Here is a 21,564-nt window from a genome sequence, read left to right as displayed (position 1 = left end):
AGGCTGGGTGGTGGCGGGTGGCTCAACTGAAAATTTCAAAGCTAAGATATTTGTTAAGCAAGGGAATGAAGGGATATGGAATCATGGTGAGCTGATGGAGTAAGATACAGATCAGCTGTGGTCTGATTGAACCGTGGAACAGGTTTGAACGACTGAGTGGCCTTCTGCTCCTTTGGGGCCCTTCCCACGTTTGATGCCGACACTGACTCCCTGAAATGGGAAGTATCCGATTCTCTGCCACAAACATCCCTCACCCCTGAAAGCACAGATACGCAGGCCACAGTTACCTGCAGAAATTCTCTTGCCTATAACAGTGCTATTTAACACAAAGATCAAATGAAAACATTGTTTTAAAACGAAAAGACAAACACATTGAAATGACCATCACAAGATACAAAATGGTTGCCAAGGTTTCTTAAGAGTTGTACGATTATCAATGTAAATGAAATAGGTTTCAAATTTTGTTAAATCAAAAAAAATTGTTATATTTATTGCCTCATTTTTGAATACTTAAAAAGTCAAACATTTACAGAAGTTTCTTTTAAAATTTAAGAAAATGGTTTACAAATCTCTCAAGTATTTGCACAGATCTCAGTTCCCTGTGCCTATTAATCTAAAACCTGGTATATCAGTTGCATTTTCATTGGTGTTTTCATAGGCTCTAGAATTAAGTAAATTAATACTTTGCTTGAAACTTTTGCTTCATTTTGAAAGGTCAATTTCGGGTAAATCGCTCAGCATGGCCAGTAGTTTGAATGCTGTGAGGGATAGGTTAAAAGTAAGTTAGCAAATGAAAAGATATCAGGCAGAACTTTAATTTAAACAAAGGATAATCAAATTGTGGAATGACAAGTTACCACAGAAGGTCATTGAAGCCAGATCGAGGAAATAGGTTCAAGAAAAGCAAATAGACGTGCTTCCGAAGAAAGATGTAGTGAGAATGGAGGTAGACGGGAGTCGGAATAATCACAAATGAGTGTGTTTGATTTAACCTGCACCCTCATGCAACTGAACAGCCCAGATTTTGCAATCTGTAATACAGAATCCATTTTACAAATAAGCGGCTGAGCTTTTAAACCGAGCACTGGCCTATGAAGGCGTAAATATGCACAGAACTCTCTTTAGGTCCTCACATCGCCAAATTAATAACGATTGGGTTTGTCTTGAGCAACACACTGTGCCCTCAGCCTCTTTTTTTGGGTTTTACAGTAAAGTACAGAGAATCGCTGAAGCAAAATACTGATATTAAAAAAAAAATCCCACACAATAACCAAATATGACTTATTCAGTCACTGTAAACTAGTGGTCTTGAGTGTGCACCACAGGTTCAAAGTATTACCATCTCAAGCCTGTAATCCCAGCTCACTGAATTATGTACATGGATGATTATGTACAACGTGACAAATAAGCTGCACGTTGCAGCTCAGTGTAATGAAAGGGTGGATAAGTACAGTCGAAGAGTTCAGGTGAAGTCAGCTGAAGCTGAATTGGTTAATTCCCTTTATACGTCCTGTTCTAACTCCAGTCCTTAAGCCATTTATTTCTAAGTTAAAGTCTCTAAATTGAAACTTAAACAACATGGATTAAATTAAAGACTTGTATTATACACAGCACCTTTTGAATTGTAGACAATGTTGTAATGTAGTCGCCAATTTGCACACAGCAAGGTCCCGTAAACAGCAATGTGACAGTGACCAGATAATGTTTTTTTTGGTGATGTTGATTGAGAAGTAAATATTGGCCAGGGTACTGAGGGTAAATCCCCATCTCTTCTTCAAAATAATGCTGTGGGTTCTTTTACGCCCACCTGAGAGGGCAGATGAGTTTACTGTTTCATCTGAAAGAGTACATCTCTAACAGTGCAGCGCTCCCTCAGTATTGCACAGGAGTGCCAGCCTTGATTTTTCTGCTCAGGTCCTGGAGTGGGACTTGAACTAACAAACTTGTGACTTAGGGGCGAGAATGCTACCCACTGACACATTGTCAGCTAAATTCTGAAATCAAAGGGTGGCCTTGAAATCACTTCACTTCCCCCTCAGTATTGCTCATTATTGCCATATTACTCTACATTGTTAAAGTTTGTAATATGTTTGTTTTTTTATTGAGGGGCTTGTGGGGGTGGGGGAGAGAGAGAGAGGCAGGAAATGTTCAAGGTCCCATGTATGACCTACTCTTGTGCTAGCACTGTCTCAGTACTCATGGCATTAGCTGTTGTATACTGCTATAATAAATATTCAACACCCTTACAAGCCCTCTGGTTTAACTTGGAGTCGGCTGTACATCTCCATTAGAAATGTAGATTGATAAATTTATAGTAATATCTATCAGAGCTATATGCCTTTGCATCAAAGTTCTGTACGATTAAATCACATGGGGTAATTTCCAAATTACTGTGCGTTTAACCAAGAAATGAACTCCAGCATTACTAAATTAGTTCCCAAAAATAACTCAGCACTTTGCCTCTTTGAACATCCTGACAGTTTGTTGAAGTCAAACATTTACCTTCAGGTGAAAATGTCATACATCAGGGATGGTTTCAAAGGTCTCAATTTTCTGACTAACTACAATCAGATTAAATGGCTCTTGTGCAAAAACTTAAAATTTCTGACTAGAATCATCTTAAAGGAGGCTGGCATTGTAGGTTTTTTAAAGGCAGTATATATACCAATGTAGGGATCACCACTGGCTACATCTCACAGAGATGGGATCATTTCATACTGGGGATGGAGAGTATGTGCAGAGGAGAGGGGAAAATAAAAACAGCCAAGTCTGCTACACTCTCCCTGCTGCCTCAATAAAGACATATTGGACAGAGATGTAGGCTGTATGTAGCAGTCAAAATAGAAGGCAAAGAAACAGGAAATATAGTCCAAGAGTTCTCAGGATTATTAGAGAGGAGGGCCAATTGGCCCACCCATCCAGGAACAACCTGCAAATCTCCCATCCAAACCCTCCTTAAATAATTCCAGCTGTCTGATTCAAAGCAGCAATCCACACTGACTAAATCTGTGCAGTGAAAAAAAAAAACGAGGAGTTGAATAAAAGTTGCTACTTAAGATACTCGGGGAACAACTGGAATCTGTTAGCTGGAACCCAACTGTTAATGGTCTACAGTGGCTGCTCGATAAGTTAAAGAAACAGCTTTAAAAACAGATTTAAAAGCATCTTCAATACAAAGGCAGTACAGTGACTTCACCAATAAATGCACACACCTTGCAGTTTTACAAGTTCATTTTGTATTATATATACTGTGTGATTCTCTCTCCTGGGTCTTCTCAGCCTCTCTCATGTGCAGATAATGCAACACAAGCTGTGTGTGTCTTAGGGCACACGTTGTGTTCAATCCCTCTCCCAACGCTACAGACTGAGGCACTTTCACACTGAGGAGGTCAGAGTGCGGAAAACACTGTTGGTTTCTGTTGTCCGCTTCAGCGTATGTCTCTCTGCTCTCTTGCGCTACCTTCCTTCCCAAGCATCTTCTATTTGCTGTGCTGCAAGCTGCTTCTGCTCTGCAAGTGAAAAGAAGAAATTGGTTACATCATTTCATATATAATTATGCAGCTCCAGTGGTGGCTATTTGGCTCATCATGCCTGTACTGGGTCTCCCTCTCTTCTTCTTCCCCCGTAGCCCTGTTGCTGTTGCTGCTTTTAGCTACTCCTACCAGGAGATTTTGTCATGCTATGTCACGATGTCTGTGAAAATAGAGGCCTTTGAAATCTGGATGTTAAGATATATGTTTAAAATTCCATATACAATCCACAAGACCAATGAAGAGGTGCCTGAAATTGCAAGAGCAAAAAGAACTATAGAGTGACATCCAGAAAAAAAAGTCAGTATTTCGGCAATTTGATCAGAACTGGAAAGCTACAGAGAACTCCTCTAGTGGGCCAAGTGGAGGGCAGCAGAAAGAGGGCTCGACCTGGGTAAAGTTGGATGGTGGACATCACAGAGCGCTTGCAGATGAACTACAGTGGATGTGTGAGGATGGCGTAACCCACAGCCCTACAAATGGCTCCTTTTGCAGTATTTATCCAACTCCTTTATGACAGCTGCTCACAGAGGAAAGGTGCTACCTGCCTCTACCATCCTTCCAGGCAGAGCATTCTCCATCATAACTTCCTCCCTGGAGCTTCTGTCAATTATCTTAAATCTGTGTCCTCTAGTTACCTACTCTCCTGCCAGTGAAAACAGTTTCTCTTTATTTACTCTATTAAAACCCACCAAGATTTTGAACAGCCCCATTAAATATCCCCCCCTTTAACCTTCCTTGCTCTAAGGAGGATAATTCCAGTTTTTCTAATCTTACCACATAACTGAAATCCCTCTTCCCTAGTGTCTTTCTGATAAATCTCCTCTGTACCCTCTCCAAGTCCTTGACATCCCTTCTAAAGCACAATGTCCAGAATTGGTCACAATTTTTCAACTAAAGTCTAACCAGTGATTTATAAAGGTTTACCACTTACCCTCCCTGGGTCATATCTCCACCCAAAAAGGCTATTTAGAAATTTTCTAATCATGTAAGCACCAACCAGGAGATGATGCACCAGAGAAATACTTAGAAATGTTGAAGAATTTACAATAAAATGACCCTTCGTAAATGCTAATGTTTCTGAGCCAAGTGATAAATGAGCTGCTGTCAACAGTACAGACTAGGAGTAGCAGAAAAACAGGCACTGCTGCTTAAGACTGGAAAGGGATATGAGGTCTAAACAAACAAATTCTAAAATCGAGCAACAGTCTGGCATGCAAGATTTTATAAAACGACTGGATTCTTTTTGAATGGTTTCTCCACCATAAATATTAAGGCTCTCTGATCAAGGCCATCAACAGTCAGCATGAAACAGACTAAACGCATGTGTTCATGGTTTCCCCCAGTTTAAACAAGTTATTTTTTTGGGCAGACGAATAGTCTGAACAGGAGCCAGCTGGCTCACTTAAGAACTTCTGTCAGAAGTGCAGTGATATTCACATAAAATACTCCATCAGCTTACAAACCTATCAGCACGGATTGGAGTGCAGTTAGCTTGCCGAGAAAGGTTAGTTGTCACACAGGTCAACTCAGTAGGCACCCTGTTTCATAAACAGGTTTTAAGCACCAACAGCTTCAACTACAGATGAACAAAGGTAGGGGCAGAGAGGAACGATTTTAGAGAGGTGCAAGTTTAGCCATCTGGTGATGGAGAGGATATGGGGTCTGAAAGTTCAGCTCGGTGAAATAAAATCCACAAAGAAAAATTTATAAATGGTGTACAGAATGCTAGTGACTTCAATAGCTTTCTAAGAGCGTTAATTTGACATTCCTATTCACGCGACCCTAGCCCTAAACTAATCTGATTACACCCTCACATTTCTAAATTGCTACATCCGTCACTCTTACCATATTTTAACAGCAAAACTTGCTTGGGAAAGACTTGCATTTGTAAAGGGAAAACAGAAATCCGAACCTTTCTTATTTTTATTTATATAACACCTTTCAGAATCTCAGGATGTCTCTAAGTGCTCTACCACTAATGAGGTACTTTTGCAATGCACAATTGTAATGGAAGAAAACCATCAGGCAATTTGTGCACAGCTAAGCCCCACGAACAGCACTGAGATAATGACCAGATGATTCATTAGAGATAAATGTTAGTTCAGGCACTGGGAGAATGCCCCTGCTCTGCTTTGAAATAGTGTCACAGAATCTCTTGCGCCCATTTGAGGGGGCGTCTCAATCAAAAATCGGCACCTCTGATTGTGCACTCCTCCCTTTCTAACTAGAAATCCATTCAGCACCCCCCCTTTTATTGAGTTTGGGGAAATCTAGTTAAGCATTTTATTCAGGGTTAGGCATGTTACTGCGCAAGGGAAATTTACAAATGGTGTCCAGAATGCGAGTGACTGCAATGGCTTTCTAAAAGTGCTAGCTCTGAAAAAGTGTCATAAGGACTTGAAACATTAACTCTGCTTCTCTCTCCGCAGTTTTTCCAGCATTTTCTGTTTTTATTTCAGGTTACCAGTGTCCGCAGTATGTTGCTTTTATGTTACTCCCAGGTTGAGCTGCAAAGCTCTCAGCTATGAGTCGCATGCAATCGAGTGTTAATTTCCCAAATCTTTATACTTGGATACAGATTGATTAACAGCTTTACAGTAAAAAGTAATAAAAACAAAAAACTACTGTGGATGCTGGAAATCCAAAACAAAAACAGAATTACCTGGAAAAACTCAGCAGGTCTGGCAGCATCGGCGGAGAAAAGAGTTGACGTTTCGAGTCCTCATGAAAAAGTAATCAGTTTGCAAATCTTTGGACCATTCATCCACTTAGCCTCAACAGGGATCAAAAGCATGCCTCAAACACAGGAATTTTAAGGCTTCTCAATTTAATTGCCTCCGGTTGGAAATTTGGCAGTGAATTGAATACATTCAGCATGAACACGGAAAAGATAGAATATTGGAAGAACAGTGAGTTAGTCATTCAACTAGAGTAAAGAATACGCTGATGCTTTGTCCAAACTTAAAAAACTTTTTTTACATTTCTATTTGCCACAGCTTAAACCTAAAGGTTATGTCAAGTCCAAACAGAACACTAATAATATATCGATATTTTTGATCCTTTTGGGTCATCATTATTCCATTACACCTAAAATCTGTAGAAGATGGAAGAACAGGACAAATTTGAAAACAGCAGTCAAGAAGGATTCAGAAGATGGAGATCTTGCCTGCACAATCTGCTTCAACTCTTTGGAGGAGCAACATCTTATGTTTTTTTTAATTCATTCGTGGGATGAGGGCGTCGCTGGCTGGGCCACCATTTATTGCCCGTCCCTAACTGCCCTTGCTCAGAGGGCATTTAAGAGTCAACCACATTGTTATGGGTCTGGAGTCACTCGTAGGCCAGACCAGGTAAGGACAGCAGATTTCCTTCCCTAAAGGACATTAGTGAACCAGATAGGTTCATAATCAACAATGACCATGAAGGTCATCATCAGACTTTTAATTCCAGATTTTTATTGAATTCAAACTCCACCATCTGCTGTGGCGGGATTTGACCCCAGGACCCCAGAGCTTTACACTGGGTCGCTGGATTATTTTTAGTCCAGTGACAATACCACTACCACCGCCTCTCCTTTGGGCATGCCGTACCTTGGCTTCCAAAAGCTTCACACAAATGATTAAAACTTAAAGCTGTGGCTTTAGGGAGAACCCAGAAATAAGAAATTGGCTGAAAGTTAGAAATCAATGGTGTTTTGAGAGTTACGTGAGCATTGGGCGAGAGGTGGAGGTCCAGTTCGAAGTGATTAACTGTGGCGTCTGCTCCAGGACCCACTCCTGGCCAACATCAACCCAGTTGTTGAAATGTATCAAATTGGTACAGTAAAAGTGATCTTATTTCCTTGCATCCTTACGCATCGCAAAAAGCTGCATATATAGACAATAGGTAGCACTATACAGAGGTGACAATACTGTAGGTTTTCAGCAGATATTTGGAGATTGAGCACAAAGGGGCCAGTGACTTTTGCACCCATTTTAATATATGATATAGAGCACTAATTAAAAAATAATGCCTACAAAATTGTTTAAAAAACAAGGTCAGCAGGTAGGGTGAGGGGGCAGGACACAGTTTGAGGTGGGGGGAGGGGGGGGTTTGGGGATAATTTGATCAGTCTCCATTTTAAAGCCATTCTGTCCTCATTTATTTATTTTTTATTCATTCACAGGATGTGGACATCGGTGGCAAAGCCAGTATTATGGCCAATCCCTAATTGCCCTCAACAGCCAGGTAAATAACCAAGTAGGCCACTCAGTTATGAGTCAACTGCATGATTACCAGATCATTAGTCCAGCCCTCTGGATTACTAGGCCACTAACAAAACACTATGCTATTGTTCCCTAATTTCCATTATAAAGTCTCATGTTCATATTTATAATGAAAACTGCCTATGTAAACTTTGTCACAATGTAATTATACTCTCTGCCACCGGTGGCGCTCTGCACCACAGAAGGGTTCAATTGTAACAGGGCAAATCTACATAGAGAGTTTGTATTATAAATGTAGACCTTGGAAGTTAAAAAGAAGCTGGTAGGAAGCATGAGGGGTTAAATTAAAAAAGAACCTATAGACAGATAATATTGCCTATATGTCAAAAAGCAACAAATATAACAAAAGCTAAACAGAAATAAAATTTTAACATAAAAATCAGTCAACCAGGGGCTTGAAATGAATTTGCACTTCTAAGATGAAAGGTTTTTCACTGTGCAATATAAAGATTTTATTTTAGGGAGAGGAAGTCAGACAGATAAATGTCTAATTCAGTTATACATAAAACATATAAAAAATAAATTATCTGCACAAGTTCCAAAGATTAATTTTGATTCCTTTTTTTCTAAAAGTCTGTGCTAGATTGGGTAGACATTGCCAGCATAGGTAAATCTTACTGCACAGCCTCATCTAGTGGCTGCAGCTGTAAATCGAGGCTGCAGTTTGCAGCAGAGAGAATGCTGTGGGGGGAACGTCACATCTCACTGGTGGCAGGAGCATCTGGATGAAGCTCTGATGGTCCCAGAGGAATAGGAGGCATTCAACAAACTGCAGACTGAAAATGGGTACTTGCTGTACATTATTCAGCAGAAACTTAGGTTTAAATAGAGTCAAATTGTCTTTTTTGTATGTCAGCCATGGTTCAGTGTTCGCAACCTCTTTGCAGATGCTGCCTGATCTGCTGAGTATATTTCTAGCATTTTCTGTTTATATTTTAGATTTCTAACATCCACAGTATTTTGACTGAGTCAGAAGCTCATGAGTTCAAGCCCCACTCTAGAAATTTGATCTCACAATCCAGTCTGAGACTCCAGAGCAGTACTGAGGCAATACTGCATTGTCAGAGGTGCCACCTTTCAGAGCAGATGTTAAACTGCAGCCCCAGCTGCCCTCTCAGATGGGTGCAAAAAAAATCCCATGGCTCTATTCGAAGAAGAGGCGAGTTCTTCTTTGTGTCCTCCCAGTGTTTGCCCCTCAACCAATATCACTGAAAACAGGCTATTATCACCTTGCTGTTTGTTGGAGCTTGCTGTGTGTAAATTGGTTGCCTCATTTCCTACAACAGTGACTACACTTCAAAAGTGCTTAATTGGCAATGAAATGCTTTGGGATGTCCTGATGTTGTGAAAGGTGCGATAGGAATGCATTTCCTTCTGCTCTTAATAAAATGTTTCTGTATTGATGATATGCAGCTTGTGGCAGAAAGGCAGTACTACCATTGACAACACCTCATCACCCCCTACACCTCAACCCCCTCCCACAGCACCTTCCCGTGCAACCGCAGAAGTTGCAACACCTGCCCCTTTACTTCCCCTCTCCTCACCGTCCAAGGGCCTAAACACTCCTTTCAAGTGAAGCAGCATTTCACTTGCACTTCCCTCAATTTAGTCTACTGCATTCGTTGCTCCCAATGCGGTTTCCTCTACTTTGGAGAGACCAAACGCAGACTGGGTGACCGCTTTACGGAACACCTTCGGTCTGTCCGCAAGCATGACCCAGACCTCCCTGTCGCTTGCCATTTCAACACACCACCCTGCTCTCATGCCCACGTGTCCGTCCTTGACCTGCTGCATTGTTCCAGTGAAGCTCAACGCAAACTGGAGGAACAGCACCTCATCTTCCGACTAGGCACTTTACAGCCTTCCGGACTGAATATTGAGTTCAACAATTTTAGATCATGAACTCTCTCCTCCATCCCCACCCCCTTTCCGAACCCCCCCTTTTTTTCCCAATAATTTATATAGATTTTTCTTTTCCCACCTATTTCCATTATTTTTAAATGTATTTCCATCCATTGTTTTATCTCTACCTTTTAGCCTTTTTCGATTCCTTCACCCCACCCTACCCCCACTAGGGCTATCTGTACCTTGCTTGTCCTGCTTTCTACCTTTAATTAGCACAATCCTTAGATAATATCACCACCTTCAACACCTCTTTGTCCTTTTGTCTGTGACATCTTTTGGTTATCTCCACCTATCACTGGCCCTCTATCCAGCTCTACTTGTCCCACCCTCCCTTAGACCAGCTTATATTTCACCTCTCTTCTATTTTTACTTAGTTCTATTGAAGAGTCATTTGGACTCGAAACGTTAACTGTGTTCCTCTCCGCAGATGCTGCCAGACCTGCTGAGTTTTTCCAGGTATTTTTGTTTTTGTATTGGATTTCCAGCATCCGCAGTTTTTTGCTTTTACCTCATGACATAAAGCTGATGAATCCGGCCTGACAAATCTTGGGAGCTACCTGTGCCTCAAGATTGGTAGTCAGAGGCAGGAGTGAACGCTTGCCTCCTTCCTACATATGACAAACACTTCCCAAGTACACTTGCAAATTAAAACGTAGAACACGGTGCTTGGAGGTCACTGGCCCCGCTGGAGAACCGCTCTCCTGTATCGCTGCATCAATACATGATAGATTTAAAGGCCGTCAGTGCCTGAAGTTAAAACAGTTGCAAGGCTCCAGGGAAAAGACAGAGGAATGGGACTAGCTGAGTAGCTTCCAAAGAGCACAGACTCCTCTCTTGAAGAAAGGCTGAGAAGTGACCTAACAGAGATCTTTAAAATTATGAAAGGTTTTGATAGAGTGGATGCAGAGGTAATGTTTCCTCTGTGGGGAAGAGAATAACTAGAGGCCATCAATGTAAGATAGTCACCAAGAAGTCCAAAAGGGAATTCAGAAGAAGCTTCTTCACCTGAACAGTGGTGAGAATGTGGAACTTGCCACCATTGGGAGTGGTTGAAGTGAATAGCGTGGGAAACTAGATTAGCATGTGAGGGAGAAGGGAATGGATGGTTACATTGGTAGATTTAGATCAGAAAGGATGGGAAGAAGCTCAAGTAGAGCCTAAACACTAGCAAGGACATGTTGGGCTGAATGGCCTGTTTCTGTGCTGTATATGCTATGCAATTATTCTGTTGCTCTACCCCATTTGGATACTTATTTTCTGGTCTGTGACTTCCTTATTCTTCCAGCAAAATGTATAATCTCGCACTTATCTATATTGAAGTTCATTTGTTAATCACACACTCATTTTACAAGTGTGTTAATGTCTTCCTATATGTGTCACAGTCTTCCTTTGTACAGCTCCCAATTTGGTGTTATCAGTTAATTTTGGAACTGTACTTATGACTCCCAAGTCCAAATTGTTTATGTAAGTAGTGAACAACAGTGTCTTCAACACAAATCCCCATGGAACACCATTTCTCACCATTTTCCAATCTGAGTAACACTTTTAACCCTTACTCTGTTTTCTGTTTTGTAGCCAGCTTGCTATCCATTCTGCTACCTGTCCCCTGATTCCAGATATTCTGAGCTTAGTCATGAACTTACTATGCAGTTTCTTGCCAAAGGCTTTTTTAGAAATCCAAATATGTTACGTCTACTGAGTTACCCTTATCTAGCTTTTCTGTTGCTTCTTCAAATAACTCAATAAGGTTGGTCGAGGATAATCTTCCCTTTAGAAATCCGTATTGACTATTCTTTGTTACCTTTGCAATTTCTGGATGTTTTTTACTGCATCTTTGTTGAAAGATTCCATTATCTTTCTTACCACGAATGTTAAGCTAATTGATCAAAAGATCCCTTGGCTTGTGCCATTTCCATTTTACACAAAGGAATCACATTAGCTGTCCAATCTTCGGGCACAATTCCCTTTTCCAATTTTTTTTTAATACACGTAAGAATGCCTTTGCTATATTCGTCCCAATTTTTCTGTGCGTGGATGCAATACATCTGGACTTTTCTTTTCATCTGGTACTGTGTTTTATCTTCTCCGAGTTTGATTAGTTTATTGTCACCTCTCCTTTCTATTTTAAACACTTTTATATTTTTTCATTTCATCCAATGTTAGCCCGCCAATGTGTGCCTGGTAAGTATTTCATATTTCTGCTATTTCATTACCTGAGTTTATCATGTGTATCCCTTAGCAGCCCTATCCCGATTTTTCTTAAAAACACCTGTAGAATGTTTTTGTATTTTATATATTCCTTGATTATTTAATTTTGTAGCTTCTTTTCTGCCTTCCCTAGTTCTTTTGTTGGCTTCTTTCCTAATCTTTTTGTACTCCCTTTCATTTCCTCTCCTTTGCTATGTAAAGTATACCTTTTTCTTTTAGTTCCAATTCAGCCCTTATTTTTTTTATTCATCCAGGGTGTGTCATCACTGGCTAGTTTCTTTTTGCTTTTTAGCACGATATATTTCTCCTGAACTCTACTGATTACCGTTTTGAATGTTTTTTGCTGCCAGTCTATTTAGTTTGCCAATGAGTTATTCCTGTTTCTTATCCCTCGTCCCATTCTCAGCTCCTTAAAATCAGCTTTTTTCTCATTTATTACTGTGGTCTTTGTCTTAAGTCTCATTACAAAGTGCACTTTTTTGGGTGTTTGTGCACTATGCATTTCCAGAATTTTCTCCCTTTGCATCTGATTTCCAGCATTTTCTTTTCACCTGATCACCAAACCCCTTTTCCTTTTCTCCCAGCCAAACATCTTCCCTTTTGCATGTAACAGGCTCTGCACTAACCACACCTAATTCACAATCTAATCCAGAAGCTGCAAGTGTGAAGCATTCTTTACAATGCATCTAGTTCTTGGATTCCTTGGTTTATAATTACAGCATCACCGTACCCTCCCACGGCAGCCTCCCCAGGCCCCACTGCACACCCCCGCCCCCCACCACCGTGCCCTCCACCACCACATACCCCCGCCCCCCCCACCACTGTGCCCGCCACCACCGCACACCCCCGCCCCCCACCACCGTGCCCTCCACCACCGCAAACCCCCACCTCCCCACCACCGTGCCCTCCACCACCGCACACCCCCGCCCCTCACCACCGTGCCCTCCACCACCGTGCCCTCCACCACCGCACACCCCCGCCCCCCACCACCGTGCCCTCCACCACCGCACCCCCCCGCCCCCCACCACCGTGCCCTCCACCACCGCACACCCCCGCCTCCCCACCACCACCGCGCCCTCCACCACCGCACACCCCCGGCCCCCACCACCGTGCCCTCCACCACCGCACACCCCCGCTCCCCACCACCGTGCCCTCCACCACCGTGCCCTCTACCACCGCGCCCTCCACCACCGCGCCCTCCACCACCGCGCCCTCCACCACCGCATACCCCCGCCCCTCACTACCGTGCCCCCACTACCGCAACCCCCCGCCCCCTCACCATCCCACTCCCCCACCCCCTGCCCCCCACCACCCCGTCCCTCACTACTGCAACCCCCCGCCCCCCCACCACCATGCTCTCCACCACCGCAACCCCCTGCCCCCCACCACCCCGTCCCTCACTACTGCAACCCCCTGCCCCCCAACACCGCAACCCCCCGCCCCCTCACCATCCCACTCCCCCAACCCCCGCCCTCCACCACCCAGTCCCTCAGTACTGCAACCCCCTGCCCCCACCAACAGCGCAACCCCCCCTCCCCCAACACCGCACCCCCTGCCCCCTCATCATTCCACCCTCTGCCCCCCACCACCCCAACCCCCCTGCCCCCGCACCACACCATCCACCACCACACCCACCTGCCCCTCACCACCACCGCAACCCTCCGCCCCCCACCACCCCCCTCACCACCACCCTGCCCGGCACCCCAGCCCCCCCTCATCACCACCCTGCCCGGCACCCCAGCACCCCCCTCACCACCACCCTGCCCGGCATCCCAGCCCCCCGCCACCACCACCCTGCCTGGCACCCCAGCCTCCCGCTCACCACCCCACCCTCCCGACCCCCGCCACCACCACCCCATCCCACCTACCTCCCATCGCCCCACCCCCTTTTCCTCACCAACCCCTGCCCCGACCATCCCACGCCCTCGCCCCCCCACCACCACCTCACCACCTACCGCCCCCACCCTTGCATTACTAAAATCAAAGCAAAGTACGGTGGATGCTGGAAGTCCGAACGTAACTGGGAAAGTTTTTCCAGCACTTTCTGTTTTTGCTCCTTTTATTGCTAACCTCCATTGTGTCTCTAAACAAAAAAATCTGCTACTCATCCTTTTACCAGAAGGATGCTATAGACATTTCCTACTGCAGAAAAAAAATGATTGTGAAAGGGCAAGGACACGGATTTGAACAGCAGTGCAGGAGTTGAGAGAAACTTTAGAAGTATTTATTTTGCCCTTGGCAACTTCAGGGAAAATTTCTGACGTTTTGGGTATAAAGGATATGAATTAGCTCAAGTTTGTTTATATGCACATGGAGTACAGATATGTGTCACCTTGTGTGAAAGCACACGTATTTCATGCTTTCAATATCAGGATTTGAATTTAAAATAACCCAGTCCAACAAAATGCATGCCAATTAATAACATGAAATGGATTCTTTTTTAAAATAAAAAATAGACTTGATTTTTGTCTTTAGTTATCAGAATTGAAATTTTTAGGTAACGCTATGAGATAATGGATACTAGGATAGTGATTACGTGTCATCTCACAAGAGGGCTTTAGACAATATAATAAACCACAAAAGCAATCAAGTGGTTTATTACTGTTATATGAACTGTGAGATGGGATTACAGTTGAGGAGACACTCCAAAGTACTCAGAATTGGATCATTTAGACAGGCAATGTAATTGTTGGGGACAATTTCCCCTTCCTCCTCACCCTTGGGATGTGGGGGTGGACATCAGCAGCTGGGAGGCTCTTGTAGTTGATGTGTGAAAGGATTAAATCGTGCAATCATAGGATAGTCCAACACAAAAGGAGGCCATTTAGCCCACTGAGTGCTGGGCCAGCATTTATTGCCCATCTCTAGTTGCCCTTGAGATGGTGGTGATGAGCTAGCTTCTTGAACTGCTGCAGTCCATGTGGTGTAGGTACCCACAAGGGAGTTCCAGGATTTTGACTCAGCGGCAGTGAAGGAACGGTGATATATTTCCAAGTCAGGATGGTGAGTGACTTGGAGGGGAACTTCCAGGTGGTGGTGTTCCCATCTATATGCTGCTGTTGTCCTTCTTGGTGGTAGTGGTTGTGGGTCTGCACTGGCTCTTCCAAAATGCAATCCAGTTAGCTCCACTCTCCTTGCAACTTTTTTCAAGTATGTATCCAACTCCCCTTTGAAGGCTACCACTGAACCTGTTACCTCCACCCTATCAGGTATTGCATTCCAAACCCTAAACACTTGTCACACAAAAAATTTTTTTTCCTTGCGTTGCCTCTGGTTCTCTTGTCAACCTCCTTAAATCTGAATCCTCTGGTTATCAACCTTTCAGCCAATTCATGACTGCGATGCGAGCACTACAAATCGAACACAATTTAATTTACACATCATCAACAAGAAATGGAGCAGGCTGCGCTATTGTTACAGGACACCAACGTCAGGATAATATGAAGCATGAGACTTAATTTAAACATGAGGAGGATACATGAGTGAGAGCTACAGAATTTAGATTTCAAGCCATACAGCCCAGGTTTTAATTCTTGAGCCACGCTGGTTTCGCTGAACTCAGTTAGGACACTGGTGAAAGATTACAGCTCGTCTCAGTGACTCTGCTGGGAAGGTGGGGAAAAAAAATAGACTCCAGGAGCCAGGCACACTGGGGCAAGCTGGACTTTTGTGGGTGGGACAATGATGAACGCCTACAATTGAAAGAAAAGCATCTTCTACCCTGTTTCCTGTTATTTTGTGTTTTTTGAACACTGGATGCTACACCTGTTGGTCTCAAACATCCAGTAACATAACGAGTGGTGGAAGGGGCAAAAAGCCAAGAGGCTTGTACAAATGCTCCCAGTGTGGGTATGTGCAGTGAACTCTCCAACCAAAATTACCAGTCACCTTTCTTCTGTTGCAGCTCCCACAACCTCCATCCATGATGCTTTATATTCTGAAACCAAGATTGGCTCCCCTCTATGTCCTGCTCTCTATACAGTTTGGGCCAGTCCTAAAAAATGGTCCACTTCCCCCATTCCACTTATGACAAAAGGTCTCCAACAACAACAACTTGCATTTATATAGGGCCTCTAATGTTGTAGAAGCATTCCAGGCCGCTTCACAGGCTTTTGCTATCAAATAAAATTTGACAGCGAGCCACAGAAGGGGATATTAGGACAGGTGCCCAAAAGCTTGGTCAAAGAGGTAAGTTTTAAGGGACGTCTTAAAAGGAGGACTGGTTGGCGGAGAGGTTTAGGTAGGGAATTCCAGAGCTTAGGGCCTAAGCAGCTAAAAATACAGCCATCAATGGAGGAGCAAAGAGTGTGGGGGATGCACAAGCAACAATCCATCATGCTTTCACTTTTCAAATGCTGACAGAATGGCAGTCTATCTCTGGTGCACTGGGTGCCATCTGGTCGCATGCCCAAATGGTTATTCTTCATGTGTGAAATGAGATAGTGAAGATTGTTACTATTCGACTGCATGAAGCATCAAGTATGTATTTTTATTATTTATGCTATTTTTCTTTTTTTGCAGTCTTAAGGTTTTGCTCTTGAAAGTCCACTATATTCCATTAATGCCAGTTGTCTAACTTATGACATTATTATGACCACTTGATTTTGGCTGAGCATCTTTGCTTTATAACATAGGAAGATTAATTAAAAAACAAAATATGACATTTGGCAAAGATATTTCCCTGGCAAATAAAATGTACAATCTTGTGCAGTAGTGATAGGCCTTACACTAAATTATAACATCCCTATATATATTATACTGAGGGCATAGAATATCTGTCACTGCATTCACAAGGCAATAATTCACAGGCAGCCATTTAACATGGTACACAAAGATTGATGAATTTAACAATACCAGCACTTATATTGGCAATAACCTTTCAGCATTTGATCACTAGACAGGAGTAGAACACTAGCTCATAGGAAGTATGGTTCATGGGATTGAAGGTGACAAGACTCTGGGTTATTTTACATAGCAAATAGAGAAAACATCAGCTTTATGTAATGTGATTCAGTACTGTAACTGATCTAATATCTAGTGGAATCAAGATAAGGGAAATGCTGCTTACCTCTCCCTCTCTTGTACATACACGCACATGCACGCACGCGTACATGTATACACATGTACACACGCACATGTACACACACACGCACACACCCCTAGCAGTTACAAGACATGCCGAAAACCCCAACAGTCTCAAAATGTCTAACTCACTCTTAGCTTCCTTCAGCTTTTTACGCTCAGCCTCTTGTTCTGCTTTGGTTTGATTGCTTCTTACGCCTAGTGCTCCAATGACCAGTCTTCTAGCAAGCATGGCACTTGTCTGAGGGCGTTCCTTTGCAGGTAGGAGAAATTCTAAACAACCAAAAGAGGTGGGAAAAGGAAGATTTATTTATTTTTTTCAACAAAAACATACCATATGTCATGCTGAGAACCAGATGAGCCAAATGGATTTTTTTTTTTCCCTGACTGGCAACACAAGCAGCATATTGATGGGGAACAAACAGCAACTTCATAGATAACAGTGCGTTTAACACTAGTATACACATCAATTACGACCACATTAAAACAATCACATTCCTTTTCAATTACATGGTTTTTATAAATCACTTCATAAAAGCTGCAAGAGAATTACTTTGGAAAATGCAATCTTATAATCTCTTTGGTAGCAGAGCAATATTTTATTGTGTAGAGGTCACTAAATCTGTCATGTTAATAGGCTATAACGTATTTGAAAAAGCATGGGCATTATCTTTGTACATTTATTTCTGCTGTCATTGTTTTTCAAGTTATGGTTTTTCTCATTTGATGTTGTGTTATATCACATGGTCTGCTACTGCATGTCATGTGCAGCTTTGCTGAAGGTTGCAAAATGTTTTAATTTATTTAAATAACTATTCACCTTTCTGGCATAGGTAAAACACAGGCAGGCACATACAAATTTATTCGCACCTGCCCTTGGATAAATACATCTGTCGCACATTGTTCAATTAATTACAAGTGACTAAATCAGAAATAACCTTCTGAATACCATATCATGGAAACATTGCAGCACTTCTCTCCTTAAAGACCAGCCACAAATAATACAGGGTTGGAGCAATTATCTGTGAGCCCACATTCACAAAATAAAGCTCTAATGGACCAGGCTATGGTGTGCACATCTATGAGTGGGATATGGTGTGCGATTTAAAATTTAATGTCGCAAACAGCAGTTTTAATGAGGCTTTATGACCAGTTGTTAATTGTTATTTTCTGCTGTAGTCTGCAATAGTACTGATTCAATATCCACCTCCACACCTGTTCACTCTGGCTGCTTTATGCATTTATTATCTACAGGGTGTACTGCGGCACATTAAAGCCTACTTTGGTAGTAAATCCTAGCCCTGTGACCTGAACTATCCGAGAATTGCAAGGCAGTGATGTCGCAGGAACACAATCAACTCCAACTCTCTCACAATCCTGGTGTAGGTATATATCATTAGCATTCCCTCAATCTTGCTGGGTCAAGATCCTGGATTTCCCTACTTAAAACGCACTGGGAGCAAAGGATCAGAACAGTTCAAGACAGGCCATCATCACCTTCTCAGGGCACCCGGGGATTGCTAGTGAACACAGTTATGCAATGGTGCCCACATCCCAGGAACAAATGGAAAAATAAAATCTACAACTATGAAGTTCTAACCAGCAGCAAATGGATGCTACATTAAAGCCGAGGGTTTATGACAGCCACTAGCATTTTAACCTCAAAATTGTACTTTTTTATTAATGCCTCGCACAAATGTGAACTGATTTGGGAGCAGTGGAATTATGAAGGAATAAATCATTTCCTGACACTGAGTAATATGTAAGCTACCTGTCTTTCAGGATCAGCTGTTGCCTTGTGGTTCCAGTACGCTGGAGAATCCTAATGTACCGCTCAAGGACAGGATTATTATAGCACAACCCACCCAACGGAATCACAGCAGCTATGATTTAAGCTGTGTCTTGAAAAGTGCAGTTATCTTGATTCTGAAACTATTCTTTCTTAATATATCAAATATTCTTTAAAAAAAAAAGGAAAATCACAAATGCAGCATATCTGCAATAAAAGCATCATGCAAGGAATGCACATCCGATCTACCGACGCTCAGAAAAAAGCAATACGAGGTTAACTTTGGTGACTCTTTATCAGGATTGTTAACCTATCTTTCAGGTTACCCTGCAGTGAATGCCCAGTTTTGACTAAGTTCAGGGCCTTGGGCTCCACAGAGCTTACCTCACAATCAGATACAGGAATGACCAGATCAGAAGACATATTTCCAAATTATTGTATTTCCAGTTCGTTGCTTCTGTCAGGTATAAGTTCATACACAATTAATCCAGCAGAATTCTCTCATCCATTGATGTGTCAGCTGTGACTTATTCTTATCTGAGTCAGAAAAAGGTAGTGGGCTCATGTCCCACTTCAGAGACTTTAGCACAAAAATTTAGGTTGGCACTCCAGTCCAGTACCGAGGCAGTGAGATACCGTCAGAAGCGCTGTAGATTGGATGAGATGTTAAACTGATGCTGTGCCTGCTTGCTCAAGCGGGCCTAAGATGTTCCATGGCACTATTTCGAAGAAGAGCAGGGGAGTTCACCCCCCCCGCTTCTCTTGACTATTGTTTAGCCCTCAACCAAATCACAAAATGGATTAGCTGGTCATCACCACTTGATCGTGGGAGCGGAGCGAGATGCGTGCAAATTGGCTGCCCTATTTTCGTCATTACAACAGTGACTATGTTTCAAAAGCATGTTATTGACTGTGAAGTGCTTTGGGACATCCTGAGGTCATAAAGGGGCTACTGAAATGTAAGTTATTTCATTACTGGACATATTTCAATGGAGAAATGTGGATAGATAAGCAATAGAGGGTTTATGCACAGTTATCAGTACAGGTTTTTTCACTCACTTGAAATACCAGTTTAATGCACTTAATCACAAGACTGGTAGCAAACCATTTGCTCAAATAACCTGCATACTGTTCTTACTCTCAACATCCACGTGAATCAACCTGCAAATTAACAGTGCGTTTTGTGATGGGTATTATGTAATTCTGTGACAGGAGCCTGAGAGGCACCACTTGAGAAGTGACAGAAATATTATTACTGGGAGATTATCTGCCAAAAAGTAATGCATTTCTGAATACAGAGTTTATAGCACTGTTGTTCCTCATCACTAGGTGTCACTGCTCAGACTGAAAACAGTTCATAGCACTTCTGTCCCAAATTCACTGGGTGTCACTGTGCATAGGACCATCTGTCTCCAAGAAGCACAATGCTGCAGCTGCTTGAAATCGGAAATAGAAACAGGGAGTGCTGGCAATGCTCTCCTGCCTAGCCTCTCACCTTACACCCTATGTGCTTACCTTCAGCTCATTTAAAACTCTGCTGACCATATCCCATCTCGGACCAAGCTCCGTTCACACAGCATTCCTATGCTTGCTGACCTACGCTGGCTCCTGCAGCAGTGCCTCAATTTTAAAATTCCTATCCTCTAACTCTTACCTTCTGCACATCTCCACCACCACTTTGCAACCATTCTTTCAACTGCCTAGGCCCTAAACTCCAAAGTTTCCTCCATCAAAACCTCTCTCTCCTCCTCCTTTAAGGTGATCCTTAAAGCCCACCTCTTTGACTGAACATCTCCTATGCAGCTCAGTGCCAACTTTTGTTTGGTAATGTTCCTGTGAAGCACCTTAGATTGCATTTCTATATTAAAGGTGCAATATAAGTTCAGGTTGAAACACTCAGCAGATTTTGATAAAAGATCATTGATTTGAGGTGTTATCCCTACCCCTCTCTCCACAGATGCTGACTGGCACGCTGAGTGTTTCCCGCATACTATGATTTTGAGCTGTCAGTTGCTAAAACATGGGCATATTTCAGAAGCCGACAACCTTTCCCCCCCCCCCTTTTGAATGTTAATGTATGCAGACATTACTATTGTTTTGAAAAGTAAACCAGGACTAAAGAACCATTGAGGAACTTTCTGCTTTGTTTAAATGTGTGCCCATTGTGGACCCTTGCCAACTGTCTGGGTTGTCAACCCTGCCAGTGAAAGAAGCCAAGCTAACACATACAACTCATGGTTAACAACCTCGATGAGAATCAGAGAATGATGTAGCATAAAAAGAGGACATTTAACCCATCAAGCCTGTGTCAGCTCTTTAGTAGAGCAATCCAATAAATTCCACTCCCCTGCTCTTTCCCCTCAGCCCCGTAAAACATTTCCCTTGTGATTATGTTGATAGTGTGAGAATGTAACGCTGATAGGGTGAGGTAGGTGGTGGCTGGAGTGGACCATAAACACCAGTGTGGACCTGGTTTGGGTCTGAAATACACTGGCTGGAAGTGTGGTGGAGGCAGGTTCAATCGAGGCATTCAAGAGGGCATTGGATGAGTATTTGAATAGAAACAATGTGCAAGGGTACAGGGAAAAGGCAGGGCAATGGCACTAGGTCATAATGTTCATTTGGAGAGCCGGTGCAGATACGATGGGCCGAATGGCCTTCTGTGCCGTTAAAATTATGTGATTCTGATTGGCCGGATATCCTGCTTTTTTTAATATTGTAAAAGTTTATGTAAGCCCATCCCTTTTGTTGTTCTTGACAGACTCTGATGGAGCTCTGTGCT

At 42.8% G+C, this 21,564-nt stretch overlaps 1 protein-coding gene across 2 annotated transcripts in view; it reads right to left on the bottom strand.

Moving 5' to 3' along the window:
• Positions 1–399: 399 nt before the first annotated feature.
• The window catches only part of r3hcc1l (R3H domain and coiled-coil containing 1-like), a 133,565-nt gene continuing 112,400 nt past the window's right edge, over positions 400–21,564 (bottom strand). For both annotated transcript variants that reach the window (XM_078565100.1, XM_078565101.1), the window contains 2 exons: positions 17,126–17,266; positions 400–3,509 (listed from right to left, as the gene is read on the bottom strand). In XM_078565100.1, the coding sequence (XP_078421226.1) occupies positions 3,457–3,509; positions 17,126–17,266 (194 nt within the window). In that variant the 3' untranslated portion in view covers positions 400–3,456. The remainder of the gene's footprint in view (positions 3,510–17,125; positions 17,267–21,564) is intronic.

Source organism: Cetorhinus maximus, chromosome 20 (genome assembly GCF_964194155.1).
Source record: "Cetorhinus maximus chromosome 20, sCetMax3.hap1.1, whole genome shotgun sequence".
NCBI classification, from domain to species: domain Eukaryota; kingdom Metazoa; phylum Chordata; class Chondrichthyes; order Lamniformes; family Cetorhinidae; genus Cetorhinus; species Cetorhinus maximus.
Note: the sequence above shows the minus strand (reverse complement) of the source record. Positions and strands in the feature narration are given on the sequence as shown.